General features: G+C 41.1%; 4 protein-coding genes across 4 annotated transcripts in view; all 4 read left to right on the forward strand.

Annotated features, from left to right (window-relative positions):
• LOC105680380 overlaps positions 1 to 2,215 on the forward strand; it is a 6,206-nt gene extending 3,991 nt beyond the window's left edge. The window contains exons 3-4 of the mRNA XM_033319303.1: positions 292 to 318; positions 409 to 2,215. Of these exons, the coding sequence (XP_033175194.1) occupies positions 292 to 318; positions 409 to 1,872 (1,491 nt within the window). The 3' untranslated portion in view covers positions 1,873 to 2,215. The remainder of the gene's footprint in view (positions 1 to 291; positions 319 to 408) is intronic.
• Positions 2,216 to 2,651: 436 nt separating this feature from the next.
• On the forward strand, positions 2,652 to 7,795 carry LOC100747400. Its single transcript, XM_033319304.1, has 7 exons — positions 2,652 to 2,711; positions 5,594 to 5,842; positions 5,926 to 6,190; positions 6,269 to 6,507; positions 6,609 to 7,004; positions 7,107 to 7,309; positions 7,409 to 7,795. Exons 1-7 carry the CDS (start codon positions 2,652 to 2,654, stop codon positions 7,491 to 7,493), a joined length of 1,497 nt encoding a protein of 498 aa, XP_033175195.1. The 3' UTR covers positions 7,494 to 7,795.
• Positions 7,796 to 8,690: 895 nt separating this feature from the next.
• LOC105680382 lies at positions 8,691 to 13,124 on the forward strand. The gene is made up of 2 exons (XM_024365699.2): positions 8,691 to 8,846; positions 10,494 to 13,124. Exons 1-2 carry the CDS (start codon positions 8,826 to 8,828, stop codon positions 12,708 to 12,710), a joined length of 2,238 nt encoding a protein of 745 aa, XP_024221467.1. The 5' UTR covers positions 8,691 to 8,825; the 3' UTR covers positions 12,711 to 13,124.
• Positions 13,125 to 13,893: 769 nt separating this feature from the next.
• LOC105680383 lies at positions 13,894 to 20,555 on the forward strand. Its single transcript, XM_012382181.3, has 3 exons — positions 13,894 to 13,917; positions 14,665 to 14,712; positions 16,125 to 20,555. The coding sequence occupies exons 1-3, from the start codon at positions 13,894 to 13,896 to the stop codon at positions 20,409 to 20,411; spliced, it is 4,359 nt and encodes a 1,452-aa protein (XP_012237604.2). The 3' UTR covers positions 20,412 to 20,555.
• Positions 20,556 to 20,779: the final 224 nt, after the last annotated feature.

The raw sequence follows: 20,779 nt of genomic DNA on the forward strand, positions 1-20,779 counted from the left end.
TTTACTAGCCGGTCTCGTTGAACCGGGCGTGCACCGGCTACGCTCGGATCTACATATAAGAACGGAGAAACGTTAAACTAGTTTTCACGATTTTTCAGCCGGCCGAGTATAAAGGAGAAATTCAATGTCGACCGATACGTCATTAGACATCGCGCCGGCGTGCCGATTCGATCTGTTCGATCCCGAGTATCCCGGTCGGACGGCAGTGAACGGTGAACGCGACAAGCGAATGAGATAACGCGGAGAAACTAACACATCGATCGAATCCTGTTAATCGTTGGCAGGCGATAGCGACGGTTGATCGATATGGACTTGTTGGTCAGTATAAATTTTCCTTTATTTTTAATTCATAAGCGCGCGATCGAACGTGTATCGAACCGATAGCTTGATTTATACTTCGAATTTCAGCTATTGTTTCTACTGTCGTCGACGATTACGTCGACTTACGTTCAAGGATACGAGAAGAACAACGATCCAAATGACGAGCCCTTTCTACCGATATATCCGGTCTATCCCTACAGTCCTAAATTAATTAAAAGAGGAATCGAGAAAGACACCGTTACGCAACCATCTCCGGAATTATACGCGCCCAAAGTCGATGCCAAGGACTCCTATAGCGTCAGCTTCAGCGCTAACCCTCGAGATCCTTACAACTCTAATTACAACCCATATAACAAAATTCCTTCGTCATCTACTTACGCATACTACGGTTCCGTTCCATATTCATACCCAACAAGCCCTTACAACACATACAATTCCTACTCGTCCCCCTACACGATACCTTCGTCCTCTTATTCAACAATGCCTTACTCGTCCGCCTATCCTAATTATTATTACCAATCTCCCTATTATTACGCCGATTACTATAACCGGCCATTATTTCCGCCGCCACCATTACCACCACCTGCTATCGATTACTCTGGCGCAAAGTATTCCAATATGGAATCTAACGGCAGAAATAAAGACAAGAAACTCGGCGGTGATAACAACTACAAGATTAACGACGTTCAATTTGTCGATGGAGCCAACTACATTTCTGCAAATTCGAAGGATCTCGATAGTCAATCAAGTACGCAGAAAACCAGCAGTTTCCAGAATCAGTTGGAACAAACGAACAGCATCCTGATTAAAAATATTCCAATTCCATTACCGAAAACGACCTACAGAGTAATCAGCGTTGCGGGACAACCGGTAGGTCCTGATTATCCTTTGCCAGCATCTTACGTGAATGCTCAGCAAATGGAAGAACTTATGAATCATCACGATTTGGTCAAGCTATTGGCTCAAAATTTGCAACATGTTCCTGAATATCCAGCACGTGAATCGACCAAAAATAGCGTGATCATTGCGAACGATGATCAAGACGTGAATCAAAACGAACGAAGCAAAAATACGCGTTACGTTCCTGTTTCTAACATAATCGCTAAGACTGGTTTAACTTACGTAGTAAATCCTACGGTTCTTAGGAAATTGAACGTTGGAGAAGCAACTGCGCAAATCGCACAGACAGCGAAATCTCAATTGAAAAACATAAAGTATTCATCCTTAGCCCCAGATGTGTATACAGGGATCGAGAAGCCCGAAGAAGATCAAACCCAGTCCAACGAGTACGACAAGTACGAAAATTACGAGAACTCGTCCTCTCAAGATATCCAAGACGATTACGCGTCTGATAAACAGCAGCAGAGTTACGATATAAATCCGGTCCAGTCTTATCAGAATCAAAATTATGTCACGAGGCAAACACCTCGTGGGTACAATTACCAATATACCAGCTATAACCCATCGCAAACAACCTCTCAGCGGCAATCGCAGCAGTACCAGAATAATTTGGACAATACAAATTTCGGTGCTAAAACGAAAAAGACATAAATCTCCGGAGATTAAGAAAGTGAAAGGGAAGTGGAAGAAGTCCCGTTGCTATGGTGTTATAATTTGTTTTTTCAGAGTTTTATTTCTATATCAGTAGTTGAATAAGATTAGCGTCGATACGATATTTATAATTTAATTAAGCGTTCTTCTCTCACTTTTTCAACGATTGCCATCAGTGTGTCTTCGATATAAGGGTTAATTTAAAAAAAGAATCATGCGCTTTTCTGACAGATCGCGCAAGATGCCGTACCTCATAGCATATTCTATAATACAATATACGATCTTCACGTTACAACGTACCACTTTTATTCGTTTTTTACTTCGAAGGAATTCCGATGTCACGATCTTTGTCACCTATGACATATCGCAATGATATTTATTAGACTTTTACGTCCTACGTTTATGCAAATTTTGTACCCATTTTGTCATTGTTAGTAATAAAATATTGTTGTTGTTCCACGCGTGACTTTCGTTCTTCCTTCTTTATATTCACATCGTGCGCGTCTCATTTGCCAAATCTCGTAACCGATACGATCATTTTGCGAAATACCAACTTGTTTGAAAGTCCTTTCTATTTAAATATCAACTAGATGATATCCTGGATGAAAATCTTGCGCTCGTGTCGAGTGACGTATCGTAAACGCGGGTCAATGTACGATAGGTGAACGTATTTTAATCCGATCGGCAGTTTTCGACCTTTTGGGGATGTACGCGGCAAGGCAAATGAAAGGAAACGATGCGGATCTCGGCAGCATCCGGTCGATCGTTTGGGCGCGGTAATGGAAAGGGGAAGTGAGATTGCGATTCAGCGGAATCACCCGAACTGTACATCGTGGCAGGTGAGAGAGAGTGGCGAGTTCCAGTGTTTTGTTTTATTTCTCACATTCCCAGCGAGTATGTCGGTGGTCGAAAATAAAATCGAACGAGCCGAGCCTCTTACTTTCTCGTGGCTGGGTTTGATCTCGCTCCCTTATATACACGGTGACCTGAAAGCTCGATGGTATCACTTTATTGACAGCATTTTTATTGGTTCGTGTTTACAATATCTCAGTTTATTTTAGTTTATCTTAGTTTGCCAAACTTTAATCATACGCGGTCTTTCAATTACGTTCCCTTTGAAGGCAATCATTTCGAATTCTGTTTGAAAGATCCTACAGCTCTTTGATATCATAATTGCTCGCTGGAATCTAAACATCTTCAATTTCAAGTCTGCATAAAATTAAATTTCTCTCTCGCTGGTGTGTGTAATAAATTTCCTACTTTAAGGCAGTAAATGCGATAACTTTGACATAATGCAAATTACAGTGATCAAATGAGTTTCATATTATGTTTTGTGTAGGAAGTCGGGCATAAAATTTCTATTAATTTTACAATCGCCTATGGAGTTGTAGTCGAGAAAGTGACCCACCCGAGAGAATGAGTGTCTTCTCTCCCTTTCATACTATCCGTTACCTCGTGACAAGATCATGATCCTGAACTGTCAAGCTGCAATCGTTACCGTAGTATGGTCGAGAAAGTTCCTCGGCTTAATTGAAGATAATTCGACTGAAGGTACAAGCGAGGCGGTCATCGTTTATTAGATCATTCTCCCTGCTTCCACACCCAGAATGCGGATAGAAAGTGTTTTTTTTTTCCTGCTTTGACGAGCGTGTGTACTCGTACTTGTACTCATAGCCGGAGGAAAGGGTTCGCGGAAACGTGAACATCGCCGGCGAAATGCGCTACACACGGACAAGGAGCGACGAAGAAAATGATGGACTCTGCAAGATCTCCTTTCCTTCCGTTAATTTCAAACAAATTTTTCGAAGGCCGTTGAGAGTGAAAAGTAACCTGCCTCTTTTTCTTTCAAGTTTCTTTCGCGCGTAGATATATTTCGCCTCGTCTTCCTGTAAATTTCACTCATACGCGAGAAAGATTTTCCCGGACGTTAAAAATGTCCAGGCATACTTGTCATTTTCATTTTATTCTGTGTTAATAAATCGCGTCAATTTTTTGCTTTAAGCATGGCGAATGTCCCATTGAAATTCTCTTCTTGAAATAACGCACGAGACAATGGTTTCAGGCTCGGTCACCATTAAATTTGACGATCATTAAGTCTCTCTCTCTGAATATATTGAGCACACCCTTCAATTGTTCGAGTCAAGTATTCATAGCGACTTTATTTCTTGTATTTTTAATCATCGCGAAAATTGTAAGAGACTATACTTAGATACTTTTATTCGTAAATTCTCCAGCATTGTATCTACTTCCGCTCATAGACTACTTATTTATGTACATAGGGAATATACGTATTTGTAAAACAGATTCAAATTGATCGTAATATATTTCCAGTGTTATATTATAGTAGCTGTCGGATGCAGGTTAAGTGCACAGACCGATGTGCCGATTAACCGATAAATTAATTATTAAATCTTTGTACTGGGAAACACGAAACGATTTACAAGCAGATTACTTTCTATTGTACCATGTTTGGCGCACATCTTACATTGACAATGCATTTGGCACGAATTAGACCGAATGGAAATTAGAAAGATCTATTTAATGATCGGCTTCCGATCCCCACGGAGTATATCTTTGTTTCTATTCACTTTTCACGATACGTTCTCACAGGTAAACGTCTACTAAACTGCTTGTTTTTCTTGAATCGGCTAATTATCGTGGTTGGTACATCGTGGGAAATACATAGCGTCCGACGAGAAGCTAGAAATTAGAAAACTAATATCTCTCAGGACAGATACTCGATGTGTACCGATTTTTTAATCGTGCGAAGTGTATTACCAAGTTGTATTAGCATATTATCGTACAGCCTGCTATTAGCGATACTATATATATAGCGATCGTATTATATACGACCAAGTTTTGGGATGCTCCTTTTTCCTCGTGCACGTAACATCGCACGTTCTATGATTTTTAATAACGAAAGGGATGTTCCGTCCCTTCACCTGTATCTGAGTGAGAAGCAGGTATTCCTATCACGTGGTCCAGGAGGGCCACTAAAGACGCTATGATACACGAGTGAAATGTGCCCCGTCAAGATATACATACATACTGCTGGTAGGGGTAAAGGCTATATAAGAGAAGGTGAATCTACATTGGTTTTGTAGTAGAGCTAGAATCTTCGGGTCGCGGTCATACTTTCTGAAATTAAAGCAACATGGTAAGTGCTCTTCTAGTCGTCTCATAATATCTTAATTATCAGTGACCTCTTGTTTTGGACTATTAGTTGCTATTATTTACGTTGGAAATCTGTACAACGTCTTATCTTCGTATAAATTAAGATAAAGATAAATTATGGAAAGAGAAAATTTCGGCTGTGCCACTTTGATAGTACCTGCATCGCAATTAATACGAGAACCATAAACTTTTACTTTTTCGTATCGACGATGCGATGCACTCGCTTATGGGAGTAACCCTCCCCCGGAGAGATTGCATCCAGGTGCAGTGTATAAAAGAGTGCTCCATACCGGATATTTGACCAAGAACTTCGTGATCAGTGAAAGTATATCCCGATGCAAGTTCATTTCTTACCAGCAAACGCAATGGTTAAGAAGCAAATATATGACCAAATATAAATAATGGCTATCGTTCGCTGCGATCTACGCTATCGCGTATAGTTATATTGCATTTCAAATTTGACTTACTTTATTTTAGTAATATTATATTTGAATAGAAACGATTTCCAGTTTCTTAGTTACACGATACATTGCTATTTATTTTGCAGAAATTTTATTTGATGCTGGGCTTGCTGTGCATCGGTGCGAATGGAGAAAAGAAGATCAACTTGGAGGATATAGAAAGGGATAATTTAAAAGTGGAAGGTATATCGAAATCCGGAATTACACGGACCGAGCAATCAAAATTCCTTACAAAGCCAGAATTTAGCCAACAACACTACCAAGTACCGAATCAATATCATGGACCACCGACTAGTTCATCGGTTACGTACGTGACCCCACCTCCAGTGCAAAATGTAAAACAAACGTTGTAAATGTCACAAATCGTGTCAAATTATATAATCGGTGATTAACTCAATTCATGTTTATTTAGTTCCAGCCAGAAACGTACGTTCACCCTAACAAGTACGCGGCGAAAGAACAAGTTTATCAGCAGCAAAACAACATCTCGCCGCAACAAATATTACCACAGCGATATTACAACGAATACCAACAGCAGCCACCATTACCCCCAAAAGGAATCACGTCAAATGCCTATGAGTCGGAAGAATTGACTTACCAACCGGAAGTGAATATTGGCAATCAGTTGCAGGTTGCACAACAAAAAACAGTTTCGGCGAACTTCGCGAGAAATGTGAATAAAGGTCTCGACAATGTGAAACACGAACGCAACATTTAATGTCGGTCCGACCTTAATTTAATCTTTAATGAAATTTTTACAGAACCGGTATACATCGACATCCCCACGATGCATCTTCTGACTTATTACCCGAACTTAGATGTAAGTTCTGGTAAAACCGGATTATTGGTACCGCGATTAACCACAGCAGCTACCAATCATATATCCATCCCTCTCTATACATCGACGCTAAATCAAAAGCCAATAGTAGCCGGGAAGCAAACTTACCAAATACAGTACGCGCCAAAATACAATAGCGCTCCTGCTGCTTCTTCGACCAAGGTTGATATCTGGAGAAATAATTATTAGAAAGTAGACCTTCATAGTATTTGTGGAATTTTGGAAACGATACTAGAACTAAATAGAAACTTTCATCGTTTCAGGTTGCGAAGGGTGCGGTTTATACAACTCCCGTTAACTCAAAGAAATTCTCTAGCTCTGCGTTATTCAGCGTGCCAACTTACGCACCATCGGATCAAGCATATGCCCAAGGAAGACAACTTCTATACACACAAGCGTACATTGCTCCGTCCCAGCCACAGTACGTTTCCCAGCTAGTGTACACTCAACCCGCAACGGTTTATATGCATGCCACGCCAGTTTACAGTGACGTTTACGCTCGTCCACCTAGCTACGATCAAGATAATTCTTTGCAAGGCAGCGTGAAATACACCGCGCCGCTTGAAGAGTTGCATTCCGCGGCATCAATTGCTGATGAGCTGCCGAATCAAGGTCTGGGGCAGCAAAACAGTCAGAGCGTGACTCAGAATTACGTCAAGGTTCGTAGCGATGCGAGGAAGTAAATGGAATTTGTAATAGGAAGGCAACGAAATTCCTTCCGATTAAAAGATTCTGCTGTATAAATATACTTATCATAACAGGATCCGGAAGAACCAAATACCGATCTAATACCACCTCAAATACCAGCGCAGGATTTCAAATCCAGTGCCACGTCTTTGACGCCCGTTTCGTCGCACGACGAAGAACCTGTTCCAGAACAAAATTACGTAGGTTCGTCCGAGCCTAGATCATTGCTAGACTCGTACGTTCCAAGCAATGTGATCGCAGCCCAAGATTCTTCCAAGTACGAAATTATTATTTGTAACGAGCTATATATGCGGATAAAATTTTCCTAGTCCGCCAGTTCCCTAGATACGTTTGCTAAAGTAAATATTCGTTACAGATATCAAGAGAGGCCGATAAAGCTGGAAAGAGGTTTTCTTCCATCGAAAGAAAATTTCTTATACAAGAAACGCAAGATTGACTAATCCATTGAGCGTTTTCTTTATCTGATAATTGGCGATCGTCGAGTATGATGGTCAGTAGATATTGTTAATAGAAGCTTCGACGTTCATTGCAGTTGAGAAGCGAGTGAAGATATACCGCCGACAATAAAAGGCGTCGCATCTAGTCTTTTATCGAAGATCCTTCAATCACAAGCGTAAACGTCGTACTTATGTTTAACTTTGTTGGTCTTTCGTTTTTTTTTTTCTATATACCTGTGGGTGTACGTTTTACGCAATTTTTTAATAAACTCTTATTAAAAGGAACGTTGTTCTACATTTACTATCATTGTTCTGTATTAGGTGAAATTTTTACATCCGATGAAACAGTTGAGTAATTGAAAGTTTTAAAGGAATTAGTATATTTTTTGGTTACCTATCGTGAATTGAGCATTTTGTAAATTGTAAAAGATAAAAAGCAAAAAATATCGTCAAATATTTTGCCACGGAAATTGTAATGAATATATTCAAATTTATCAATTAAAAGTATCTGAAACCTCTAATATTCCATCTTCTTCGAAGTTAAATAATTTATTGGCCCATTTTTCCGATTATGGCGTTAGTGTAACTATGATAAAAGCATCGCCATCACATTACGTATTCGAATAGAGAGCTGTTGACACAAGGCAGAGGCACATCCACTTAGCTATTTACGCGGATGCCGGCGCCGTATGCCAAAATGAGAAAGCGGATCCTGAGGAAAAAACCAATGGTGCAGGCTTTTGATATTATTTGCCAGAAATTTCAGCTCGGCAAACATTTTAACTTTTTTTTTTTTTTATCAACGCGCTGTATACTAATTAAGAAAAATATCACAACGGTATAAATGTTACGTAGCAATAAAAATTTGTTTTACGGTCATTTCATTTTTAGTCAACGGTTAGCAAATGACGCAGCATTAAGAATTTGCGTAATTGTAATAATTTATCGAGTTTCGGCCAATCTTTTACACGCCTTAATTAGCGATGAAAAAGCACGTGTCACCTTGGACGATAATTAATTGTCGCTTTAATCTCTTTGTCGCGATCATAACTACGAATATGTATATCGTGACATTAGCTTTCTTCGTGTCGAAATATTAACCAAGGATGAGCGCGCTGCCATAGCGGTGTCGCTACGCTACTGGCAGATGTCTTTCCATACATATCGAATAAAGAATGTCAGTGTGTTACAGCGGTGAAACTATAATCGTGGTGTCCCTCTCGCGGTTCAAGCGAAGGCATATAAGGTGGGATGTAGCCGCCACTGCTTCATCAGTTCCAAATACACGCGAGAAGACCAAGAGTCAAGCGTACAGGTTTAAGGTCGACCGTCGTCATGAAGATTCTCGTGATACACGTAAGTACGCCGATTTCTCGCCTTAGCTTTGACATTTCCTTAAACGTTTCATTTTTACATTTCGGAAATTTCACGCGTCACACCTGTCAGCTGATCGATTCGACGTTTAACATCTCTATACGCAGTTCTTATAAAACGGCAAAGTGATAGATAGATTAAGTGACTGATGCAAATATGTGAAGATTTATCGTAGAAAATTCTTTTAGATATACTACGTGTATGTTATTCTTCGTGGATTCTTTAAGGATTCTTTAAGGTTTCAACTTTCATCGATATAATCGAGATTATCGTGTTTCATTATAGCGACAACGAAATTTCGAAATTTATTTATTTATATTACGCACATAATACTCGTTTCATGCTTAAAAGATACAAATTGTGAAGTGAAGGGGCAGGACCAACGAATAATAGTTTTACGTGCACGGAATATGACTTTTACCTTATCTCGTTTATGAAGGATCACCCTTATTAGTTTTTCGGAACGCTCAGAATGATAATACGAATGACGTTATTTGTATGCGTTCCAACGTACGTTTCTTCGCTTATCTCGCCATATTTCGTACAAGATCTAGTAACTTATGGAGCACATCGATATAACTGACTGCTAGCTACACCGATTTATTTAATATCATATTTGCCAACGATATCAACTCAAAATAATTCATCGTTTCGTTGATAGAATTAAATTCTTTCTGTCGACGAGACTCTTCCGAATCGGTCATTATGGAGAAAGTGTTTCTTATTTTCTTCCATCTACGGTCGCGCAGGTCCGGCAAAGTAACCGTGGCAGATGCTCTTGAGCAAGTCAGTGAAAGTCCTTGAAGGTACTACAGGAACAGCGGCTCTCGGTTGTCATAAAATCTATTCGGGTTGTTCGTTATTAGGTAACGGTTGATTTTCTACCTGGTCGAAAGATAAACCTTGGTGAAAATGGCGCGACGCTCCATTTACCGAATAATCATTCTCTGTTACGAAACGCAGTAGCGTTCAGCCAGTAGGTTGAGCGATTTCAAAATTAAATAATTTCTATGGTAATCGGCCTGAGTGCAAAAGAGTATAACGCGATAATGTCTATGCCTTTCGAGTAACTTTCTTACCTGTCACTTGGAGATTATTAATGGCGTCTCTTAGAGAAAATTAAGATTCACAATAGCACGCTTAGATACAGAAGCAACTTGTTCGCGACTGTTTTAAAACGATCTTTCAAGTTTGCGATATTTTTATTCTGAAATCCAGAGTAAAACTTTAATTCGAAATACAGGAATATCAGCGGAGGTATACAGTTACCGAAGAAAGCGGTGAAAATCACAAGTGTGCACCGTACGAAACTCGTTCTCTTTACTTGCCAACCGGATACTTGGCCTTAACTGTGACCTTGTAAAAATTCACACTTTTTCCTGTTAAAGTCGACCTTGTAATATTTATCGCGCAAGAAATGCATCGATTTCCCTTTGTTAATTATAAGTTTGTTTGATAAACGTTCGTCCACGTTAAGAATAAAAACGTATGACATTCTACGATGAAGCTAAAGGAAGGGAAGTGAAAGTAAAATTATCATTACTGGAGTACCGAGCTGTAAGATCGATAACTACCTTCTCGTTATTGTACACGTCCGTTCATACTTCATACGATTTTCGTCGCTTTCAGATTCCTATGGTTCTCCTCATAATTGGTTTTTGCTCGTCGAACGTCGCTGGGAAGTCTCTACCTTCCGAAGCGGATGACGATCGAGAATACAAGTCTACCACTAGCTCCCCCCTAGACGATACCGACGATGATGCCGTTTCGAAGAAATCTGATTCAAAGGATGAAGAGGATCGGTCGGACGACTTACCGATTTTACCACCAATAATACTACTAGATTTCGGCAACGACACAGAGGATGAAAATGTCACTTCCGAGGAGAAATCGAAGCGTACGGTGAACAGCGGTCTCGGTTATGGTCTCAACACGAACACCATCCAAATGAGAAGATACAACTACTATTTTCCAGCCGGAAAATCAGGAACCACGGTGAGCATCGAGGAATCGATTAGCCCTTTCCTACCAAAGACGATAATCGAAAGGGTACAGCCAAGTAATCAAAGAGGACATTTTGGTACGCAACAGAACTCTTTCGCTACATCATTCTCCGAGATTAATGGCCAGAGTCAAGCGAATCTCCGATATTTGAATTTTCATCGGTCCACGAAACCCGAGTCCGTGTTCGGATTACGAACGAAGCCGCAAAAAGCCGCAGCAAGTTCTAGTTCCGAATCGTATCGAAACTTCTTTACAACATCGAAACCTCCAGTCAGCTCATTCGCAATTCAAAATTCCGGATACAGGAATAATAATTTGCCAACTACGACACAATCACCTTTGCCTGTTGGCGTCACGGAGACATTCAAATATGTAACTCCTGGTGCTGCGAACTTTGCGAGTTCACAGAGCGATTCGTTCAACTATGTTACCGCAAGTCCTTTCTCCCATAACGGGAACGCGCAAACTTACACGAGCCAGAAACAGAATATTCAATCCAATATCAATTCCCATAGCTTCGGTTCTGTTTCTCAAAATATCGACTCCTCTACGATCGCTCCACTGAACTACGATCCTCATTTTCCAAGGGTTGGTTCGCCACACTCAAACAGTCCCAAGTACACCGTGGAAAATGGAATCCGCTACGAGAACAAAGTCTTTTGGAAATATCCGGACGGCAGGGTCTCCGACGTTCCGCCTTCTACTTACGTTGAATATTCGCACCCGTTGGCGCAGCAACCCACAAAAACCCAGGAGCCTTATTCGATTTATGAAAATAGCTCTACGGAAAATAATATTTTATCTCAGGGGCCGGTGCAATTTCCTACAATATCCGAGCAAACCGGACGAGAGCCAAATCCATTCGTTTCTGCGGAATCCTTGTCGGCGAGTTTGCCACTGCAACAAGTGTATCGACTCGGCTATCAGAATTTAGTGAGCCAGAGGCAAAATGTAAACCTGGCGCAACAGCGCCAACCCAACGGCAACCTAGCAGCCTCCTATTCTTTTCCCCCCGTTTCGTCAACTTCACCGGAGAAGACGAAGCCTAGCTTGACCAGACCCAATATCAATCATAGTTCACGTAATCAGCAAACTTTGTCAAGATACATGGTGAATAGCCCGAATCCGGAATATACGACGGAACCGACTACTAATGGCACAACACCTGTCAACTCTTTCTTCAGTTCGTCCACCGCACATTCTTCTCGAACTACACCCAAGTACGATCCAAAAATACAGAACTATCTGGATACGATACTTGCAGAAAATAGGGAATCGCAGAAACAAAGTTTCAGCAACAACGATTTAAACGATTATTCTAACCTACAGTACTCGGATTTATTGAACTATAACCCGTCCATCTCTGAATATGTTAGAAATCCTTCGTCTATTTTGAACGTTCGTCCGACTTTCGTGCAAGCTGGAAACTCTCTGATACCGGTCATTATACTCAGAGTCGATGGTGCTTCTCCTATTCAGACTAAAGACACGCAGAATATCAATCTGAAGGCTCTGCTTCAACAATACTTGCTTCAGTATGCTAAGAGCATTCAACAATTGGCACAACCATCAACGTACAATCTCGGGTCTGAATCCTTTTCCAAACATTCGACGATTGGGACTAATAAGAGCCCCGTTCTAGATCTGATTCGGTTGACGCAAGACGATGCACGATCACCGACTTACAGTTCAAGTTCGTACGTTGGGAAATCGAGTTACGAAGCTAGCAATTTAGACGATTCGAATAGTCGTTACGTCCAAGGGTCAAGCGGTCGGCAGAAAACTAAAAGCGTTAAAATTTTAGAGGATCCAAGATATACCAATTACAAGGCCAACAACTAATGGCCCATAGAAAAAGAAAAGAGGGCAATCAAGGCTCGGGCGAAAGCGACGCGTCTGGCACATCTACTATTATTTTGTAAGACGCTTTGTGCCATTGAACTTGAAGGGAATACGATTTATTAAAGACAGTGATTCGGTAGTATTTAATAAGGGATTGTGCAATAAAGTTTGGCGACCTATTGTACCTACTGCGGTTGCTGCTTCTTCGAGAGTTGCGGAGTAATTTCTGAACGTTTGAAATTTTCGAAGAATTAGTCGTGCTCAAAGTGGATCAACGCTTTGAAATTTAACCTATGAATAACCAAATTTTTTACTTCAAGAAGGTACCTTATAAACTTAGTTCTTAAGGATCTGGTATAAAGCGTACATTTACGCCTCTGTATACATATCTATCTAATTAAATAAAATTCGTACTTAAGCAAACGAGTCTTTCATTTCCTCTAAATTTAGTTTAATGAGATCATTAGCGATATTTATCGCACTGCACGATGTTATTTCCACGCGCTGCTTAAACACAGTCTTTTTAATTTTCGTTACTTTCGATTCCCCTTCTACCATCCCCAGTCTCCACACGAAATGTTTTCGATATTTCCCGTTATCAATCTGATCGATCTGATTAATGACACTTAGCATTATTATCTATTTAACGTAAACTCTAGAACTAATTAATGTAGAAAATTTAAGAAAAGTAAAATCCCGAGGGAAATTTCTAATGCTTTTTATTCGTTTCGCGATTCACCCAGTGAAAGATGCGAATTTAGCATACATTTGTACATATATGCAAACATCGCCGATACCCGAGAAGCTTAGAACGCATTCTTCGCAACGTTGACGCCGACATCAACATCGAAGTTGCCTCGAGGTATAGATCAAATCTAAATTGTGCGCAGCATCAGCAGAATTTTCCTCAGCTGTCCCTCCTCCCATCCAAAAGAAAAAAAAAAATAACCAAAGAAGAAAGGACAAATATATGTGAAACGGTTGGGAGAGGAAGGTAATTAGCATTAATTATTTGTTAAGTGCAGATGAACAAACTGAAGCTGCGATGGTCGTAGGGCGCAGTTAATGCCACGTTTTCACAACGAAAGGCAACGATAATATCTCCGCCTATCTACAGAGCACGGCAATTAGACACAAGGCATTAAACTGTAGCGATTGCGAGTGCGGTCTTACGCAGCAAAGAATGGTCGAGCGTGGTACTATCATGGTACACCGACATCAGCCGACGTTTCTATCGTGTGAGACTGGTTGCATCGGGAGGAGTAAGCGCGCTGCGCATAATGCGTGTGTTTTAGAGCGCATAAAATCCAGTCGAAAAACTACTGACCATCTAAGGTGATTCTTTTATAGTTTGTGATAGTTTTATTTCTAATTGGAATTTCTTTGTATCCGATAGTATCGATTCCATGTTCGAAATATATTAATTCTGAATCTACTAATGATTACCTCGAACAACGAAGCTTATAAGCAGAACGCAGAGATATAATAAGGGGGATACGAAAGATTAACGAGTTATACATTATTAATCGATAGACTATTATTAATTACGATACGAAATATTTGTGAATGTCAATGCGTAGTGCGATCAGTCAGCCTAAGTTACTTTTCTTCTTCCAGCAATTTGGCGTGGTGTGCACGATAATGATGCGTGGTCGCATCCTGCGGTTATTACGGACAACAATTTCTCAGCGATGGTCGCGTGTCGCGAATGAAAGTATCCTCCGACTGGTGGACTATAGGATAATATTTAGAACGATATTTTTCACTTGGCTACCAGAGTGTATAAAGAAAATCGCGTGTCTACTATGTGGCTCAGTTCTCGCGTGGAGGTCCAGCTCGCCAGATCTTTTGGATTATACAATAGAAATTCCGAGAAAAACCCGTGTTGCAATCAATGTGTTCAACGCGAAGCTCGGTGACACTCGATCCATCTTAATCGTGGTTTCCGTTTTAGAGGGTAAACGGTGCTCCTGCTCCGGCTAAGAAAATGTTCTTTTGTCTCGTAAGTACGTGATACCAAACTTTCGACAAAAAGTGCCGATTCGATTCTGTGTGAATTGTGACGATCGGATCGCGAACAGTCAGAATTTCGTGAACGAGTGTAGTTCTCTTAAACGTCGATACGCTAATCCTTGCGTCGACGACGAAATATTTTCTCGTAATAGATCAGCCTGTTCGAATCGCAATGAAAAGAGATTCGTACTTTTATGCTACGTTAAATCGGAGATCGTAATGTCTTTTGTTCCGCCGTTTTTTAATGCCGTAAGAAGATGAAAATCACGATAAGCTACCGGATAAATTAAATCGCGATATAAAAGCAGAATCTAACGCCGTCTCGTATATATCCGAAAAATTAAACATAAAATGCCGATAAAGGTTTATAGAGTGTATCTAAACACGCACACGGACCCGCGTAATTGGAGCACTTTCTTTCTTCGTATTTCGACGTTGGTGTTTTCCCTAATTTGCTTCGTGTACGTGTTAGCCAATTAAACGTCAAAGGAAAGATCTTACTTTCTTTGAACACTTGGGCGACTGAAACCTCGTGTGCCGGATTATTTTGGTCTGCCCGAAAGTAGAACGAAATTTATTGCTATGTGGTTAACGTCCACTTATTAGTCGGGAATGGTATTATTCCCCGGCAATTAAATGCAATTTTATTCTGTCCGAAGCAATTCATTATTAGCTGTGATTATTTCACTTTATATCCCAATTATCTCCGTCGAATGTCAAACAGGAACGTTCCACTTTAATTTGAATTGCTACCCTCTACTGGCGATTTCCATTAATAACCTTTTCGACTGAAATATTTCCTCTTCGTGCTATATTTTATTCTTAAATTGAAAAACGTCCAAATTCCAAGAGATTCAATTAACATCTAGCTTTTGCGAATCGGTGAGAAAGTTCTTGAGGATTTGCTTCCGTGCACATTCAGTCCTTCACTGTCACAGTACACACGCATGCCTCTCGCATTTTACTTTTCTAGTATATTTCTTTTTTCTAGGTCAGCCCAATGACTGCCATTTATTTTCACCGGTCATTCCGTTTAATTTTGGTATTATCTTAAATTCGTGATAATCGGAGCGCTTTCTTCTTTCGACCACCGGTGCGTCGACTTTCTTCAAACCAGTTAGCGTTTTAGTTAAAAGCATTCGATAAATCGGTTTAAAACGCATCTCCTGTGCGTTTCAATTTGATCGATGTTACACGATGTACGGGGCTGCGAACTTTATCGGGCAGTGAAACGTAGTTTTACTTAACGTACTTCCAGCACGATTGAGTTTTTATTCGATCACTTGTACGTGGTATGAACAAATTGCGGCTGATACGAGAAAATTCAATTATAAAGTACGCGAATTAAATGGAAATAGTCGTTTACTTAACTTATTGCTAATAACTTTGTATTCGGTGCAGGTTGTACTCTTGTCTTTGAGCTGGCCGCACGTAATAGGAACAGGAAACACGCACCCGCGGGATGAAGCGGCGTTTGATCAGATTGCAACTGCGTCGGAGAACGTGGCGCAAAATGCGGAGAAGCCAGAACAGAAACCGGAGTTTCGAAACCAGCTGATAAGATCTATGATAGATACCACCGTACATTATGAAAATTCAAATGGGTTTGTACCTATATTAGTATCTTCATCGCCATCTCCTCCGTCTGATCCATTCGAGCAACCAGATGTCACGTCGTTGAGGAAAGAGAAAGAATCAATTAACGTTACTTGGAATAACTTCTTAAACGAGCGAGTAAATCCGGCCAACACCGATAGCACCGACGAACAGACGGCTGCACGAGAAACGGATAACCTCGAGGACGATCCTGTTTATTCCACGGAAGCGAGAATATTTTTAAACTTTCCTAATTTGAGCGCAAATCGTAGATCGTTCGAGTATCAAGGGGACCAGAACAATTTCGAGCTGCTTAAAGTTAGAAACGACACACCGGTGGTTGCCACTTATACAGATTTGTACGAGGAAGCGTTGGGTATCGACGAAAACGGAGACGAAAAAACGCGATCTACGTCGAAACATAAAACTCAAGGGAACAGGCAGAAAGTGGAAGATTATATGGGAAATTATGGAACAATTGTGTCCGAAAATAACAGCGGAGATAATTCGCATAGCTATTACTATCCTCCTAATTCGGCGAAGGATACAGGAAAGAAGAGTCGCGATCAAGAGAAAGTTGGCAACAATTATCAACAGCAGAATGTTCTCAGTTATGACGGTCGCGGACAAAGCGCGGCTAGACAAAACGAGCCAGCTGTGTCGTCCTTCCCAAGGCTGAACGACGAGGTTAGTGTCTTTTTGAAGACGAACGCGAAGAACGACGGTAATTCTTACAGCATCGCGCCTTCGTCCCCTCAAGTTCCGAAGAATCACAAATTTTCCCATCCTGTCGTGGTTGCTGAATCAAATTACAAATTTCATCAGCCGTCCAGTATATCCAATTTTGATACCGATAATCACCAAACTTCGAGGATAATCGATTCGGTGAGCTCCGAAGTGTCGCATCGTTACACGATGAACAACAGAGATGGAAGATTTCGAAGCGACGAGGACTCGAGAGACGTGTCGGATGAAGGTGATTACGGGGAGTACACGGAGAGGCCTAGAAGAGTTCAGAAGAGCAGAAGACGACCTAGCAACAGCTCGAAGCGGCTCCCGAAAGAACATCGAGGGAATCTCGATAGCGCGGAGCAGGAAAGCCAGGGTAAGAGACATCATTCGTCGAGATCGAAGTCGCATCGTCAGAAAGTAAGGGGAAATTCATGGGCAGACGACGATCGGCATCAAGATCAAGACGATAGCTACGAAGACACAAGGTACGATGGTAGATTTTCGGCTTCGGAAATGAGGCACGTAAAATCACAGAAGTCTAATTTCAAGCCGAGCGGTAGCTGGAACCAGATCTCTCCGAACCTTGAGATTTCTCACTCGAGTGGTATTGAAATCGGCCAACTTGAGAAACCGAAACTCATCGTGCCGGTCAAAGTGAACTTGGTACCAGTGGCAAACTTTGATCACGCAACAGCGATCGGTAACAGTCAAGGCTTCGACGTCTCTAATGCAATCTTGCACAATATCGTTTCAGCCACGCCACTTAACGCGGTAAGCACGCCCGCTCCTGAGATAAGCACCGGCGAAAATGTGATAGGCAACGATGTAAAGATAAGAGTATCCACGCCCCTGCCAGATATTATCGTTGGCCAGAATAACTTCCACAATTCGATGCACGCGAACCTGAAACCCCAATACGTATCGAATACAGTCGCTCCAGTTTTTGCGGTTACTCCGAGCTTAAACCATAACTTGCAGAGCATCTCGGCTCAAGATGCTCAAGGCTCGGCTACATCTCGGCCAGCAGTCGTCACTACTTCGAATCAAATGTCGGCGAACCATATGCCGCAGCTAATACTCCCGCAGCCAACTTTTCAGACTATCTCAACGTTGATGCAGACTCCGGTCATCGGCTCGGATTATATTCAGGTGAATCCTCACGGGATACACGGCCAAAATCCTATTAGTCACGGTAATTTGCAGGTGCAACCGCTTCCAACGATGCCCACGATTACACCGACGCCACAGACTATACCAGTCACGAAGATCAACTTAATAACTTCTGAATCGCAGAACAAGAAGACCATGCTTCCCGGTACAAGCACGAATTTCTTGGCCTCGGCAAGCTTTGCTGTCGGCCATGACGATCAAGGGCAAACACTCAATGGTAATCCTTATTATTTGGAAAGTTCCAATTCTCAAGGAGTTAAGTCTCAGGTACAGGACAGTCTATATCAACAGTCGTTGAAAAACGTTAACGTAGCGCCGAAAACGAAAACCTATCTGCAAACGACGCATTTGCTACCAGCGGTCTTCAATCCTGTGCCAACGTTCACAACGTTATCGGCGAGTACTCCGCAAATATTTTCCGAACAGCAGAACATTCAAGGAGCGAATTTTCTGTTGCAACAATCTCGAGATCAGGGCCAACAATACTTGAGACAAAATACCGGTTTCGATAACAGCGCGTCAACCTTGAAAAACATCAAGCTTCCATCCCTCGCGTATCAAATGATCGATAACACGGCTAGTCATAGTACCGATAATATTAATACGTTAAATGCGTCACCAAGTGTTTCAGGAATCATCGGGAATGCCCATTTACCGCACGTTGGCACGAGAAACGTCGAAATTGTCAATCCGAATATCAAACCGAACACGATAGATACCACGATCATAAATTCCTACGAGTCGATGAATTACCCGACTGCTGTTTTAACCACCTCAATTCCTATGTTCTCCACAACCAGCTTCGTTACGGCTAAACCAGCCATATTTTCGACTACCGAATCCACGAACGTGCAGAATGTGATGAATGCATTTACGGATGTAGGCTCGAACAATAATCAAGGCATCGGCAACGATCTGAAGGCGTACCAGTCACAGGACAAACCTATGTTTAACCCGATCAATTTCGTTCCGAACATGGATGTCGTAAAAAATCAAAATGCGTTGAACAACAAACTGCACGCCAATGAACCGCTCCAACAAAATTTAAACCTAGTCCCATTGCTGCCTGGAGGTAATTTCTTTAAACCTTCTTTTTCTGCGCAAAGCGAACTCTTGGTAAAACCGAAATTAACTTTAGATCTGAAGACCTACGCGGAGCAAATGTTCAAGGAATCTCTGAAGACTATTTATAATTCTCAGAAGTGGAACAACGATCGAAAACCAGGGAACAATCGTAATAACGCTACTGACTTGTCAGACATCGCGAAACTGAAGAACGAGCTGCAACGATTGAAAGCCTCGCTGTTCGATTCTAGGCAAAACAAAGATCAACTGGAAGCGCATCATAGCGAAACAAAGGTACGAACAACCGAATTACCTGGTAAGAAGCCGGAAGAGATGATAGCAGCGTTGGAACAAATGCTGAAGAAAAATCCAAAGAATTCTTTGCGCTCCTCCCATGGAAATAACAAACCGTATCGACAGCGCAGGCCTCAAGATCAAGACAAATATAATTTTGGATCGAACAATGACTTTAGAGATACGAAACATGTCAGAGATTTCCTGACACCACCGCAGTTAAATTCGCATCGTACAAAAAATCATTTACGTGGAAAGCCAGGGAAAAAGAGACCGGGACCGAGCAGATTCAATAACCATAATCATAATCACAAACATAATCATCACCATGGGCCAAGGTCACATTCTAGAAGTAATTTGTCCCATAAATCAAGTATTGATTCTTCCGGATCAAATATCGACTCAGTTCACACCGATGGCTCACCGAAACACGACAACACGCAAGATACGAAGCAATTCAGAAAAGGTTCCGCATTTGATTCACACGCCTCGCCCTCCACGTTGTCTCGTGATACAATCAATTTCCCTAAAGCGTCCAAACAGCACAAAGATGGTAAAGAGAACGCTTACAATCATCCTAAGGTGCATAATTTCCTTGGTTTATTGATGAAAAACAAACAGTTACCCAATGGAGCCACGCCAAACTACTTTCGCGACAAAAATCAGTTGAATAAATTTTTCGAAAATGAAAAACTGCGGACGCAGCAGCAATTTTACGACGATACTTTGAAGGATTATTATCAGAAAGTGGCCGATGGTATGTTGTATCCCAATTTGGGGCAGACCGATTCCAGCGCTCGAAGATCTTTGTCGGAAAAGAGAACCGTTTAAGTCTGAATTTCAATTAGCAACGTGAACCGATTCTTTTCGTTAATCTTATAAAGCAAGCCGATTGAAACATTAACAAAAGGTTCTATAAAATCAAGATATATGAAAATTCGTATTATTAAATATTTTTAATAGCAGTACGAAGTTTAAAAACAGCATAGATAAATAAACAAAAATAAGAAATAGACGAATGAATGTTACGTCTTGTAAAACGATCATCCATTTTCTTTTATTTCTATTTTTTCGTCGTCGGATAGAAATTGTCGCGTGATTACGAATGACATTTGTCGACAAGTCACTTAAAGATTATCTTACATAATATTGGAAGAGTTACAACAGTTTAAACGAATGGACACTGAAGAGAAAGTTTC

The sequence above is a fragment of the Bombus impatiens genome, unplaced genomic scaffold (assembly GCF_000188095.3).
Source record: "Bombus impatiens unplaced genomic scaffold, BIMP_2.2 scf_0146, whole genome shotgun sequence".
Classification (NCBI taxonomy): domain Eukaryota; kingdom Metazoa; phylum Arthropoda; class Insecta; order Hymenoptera; family Apidae; genus Bombus; species Bombus impatiens.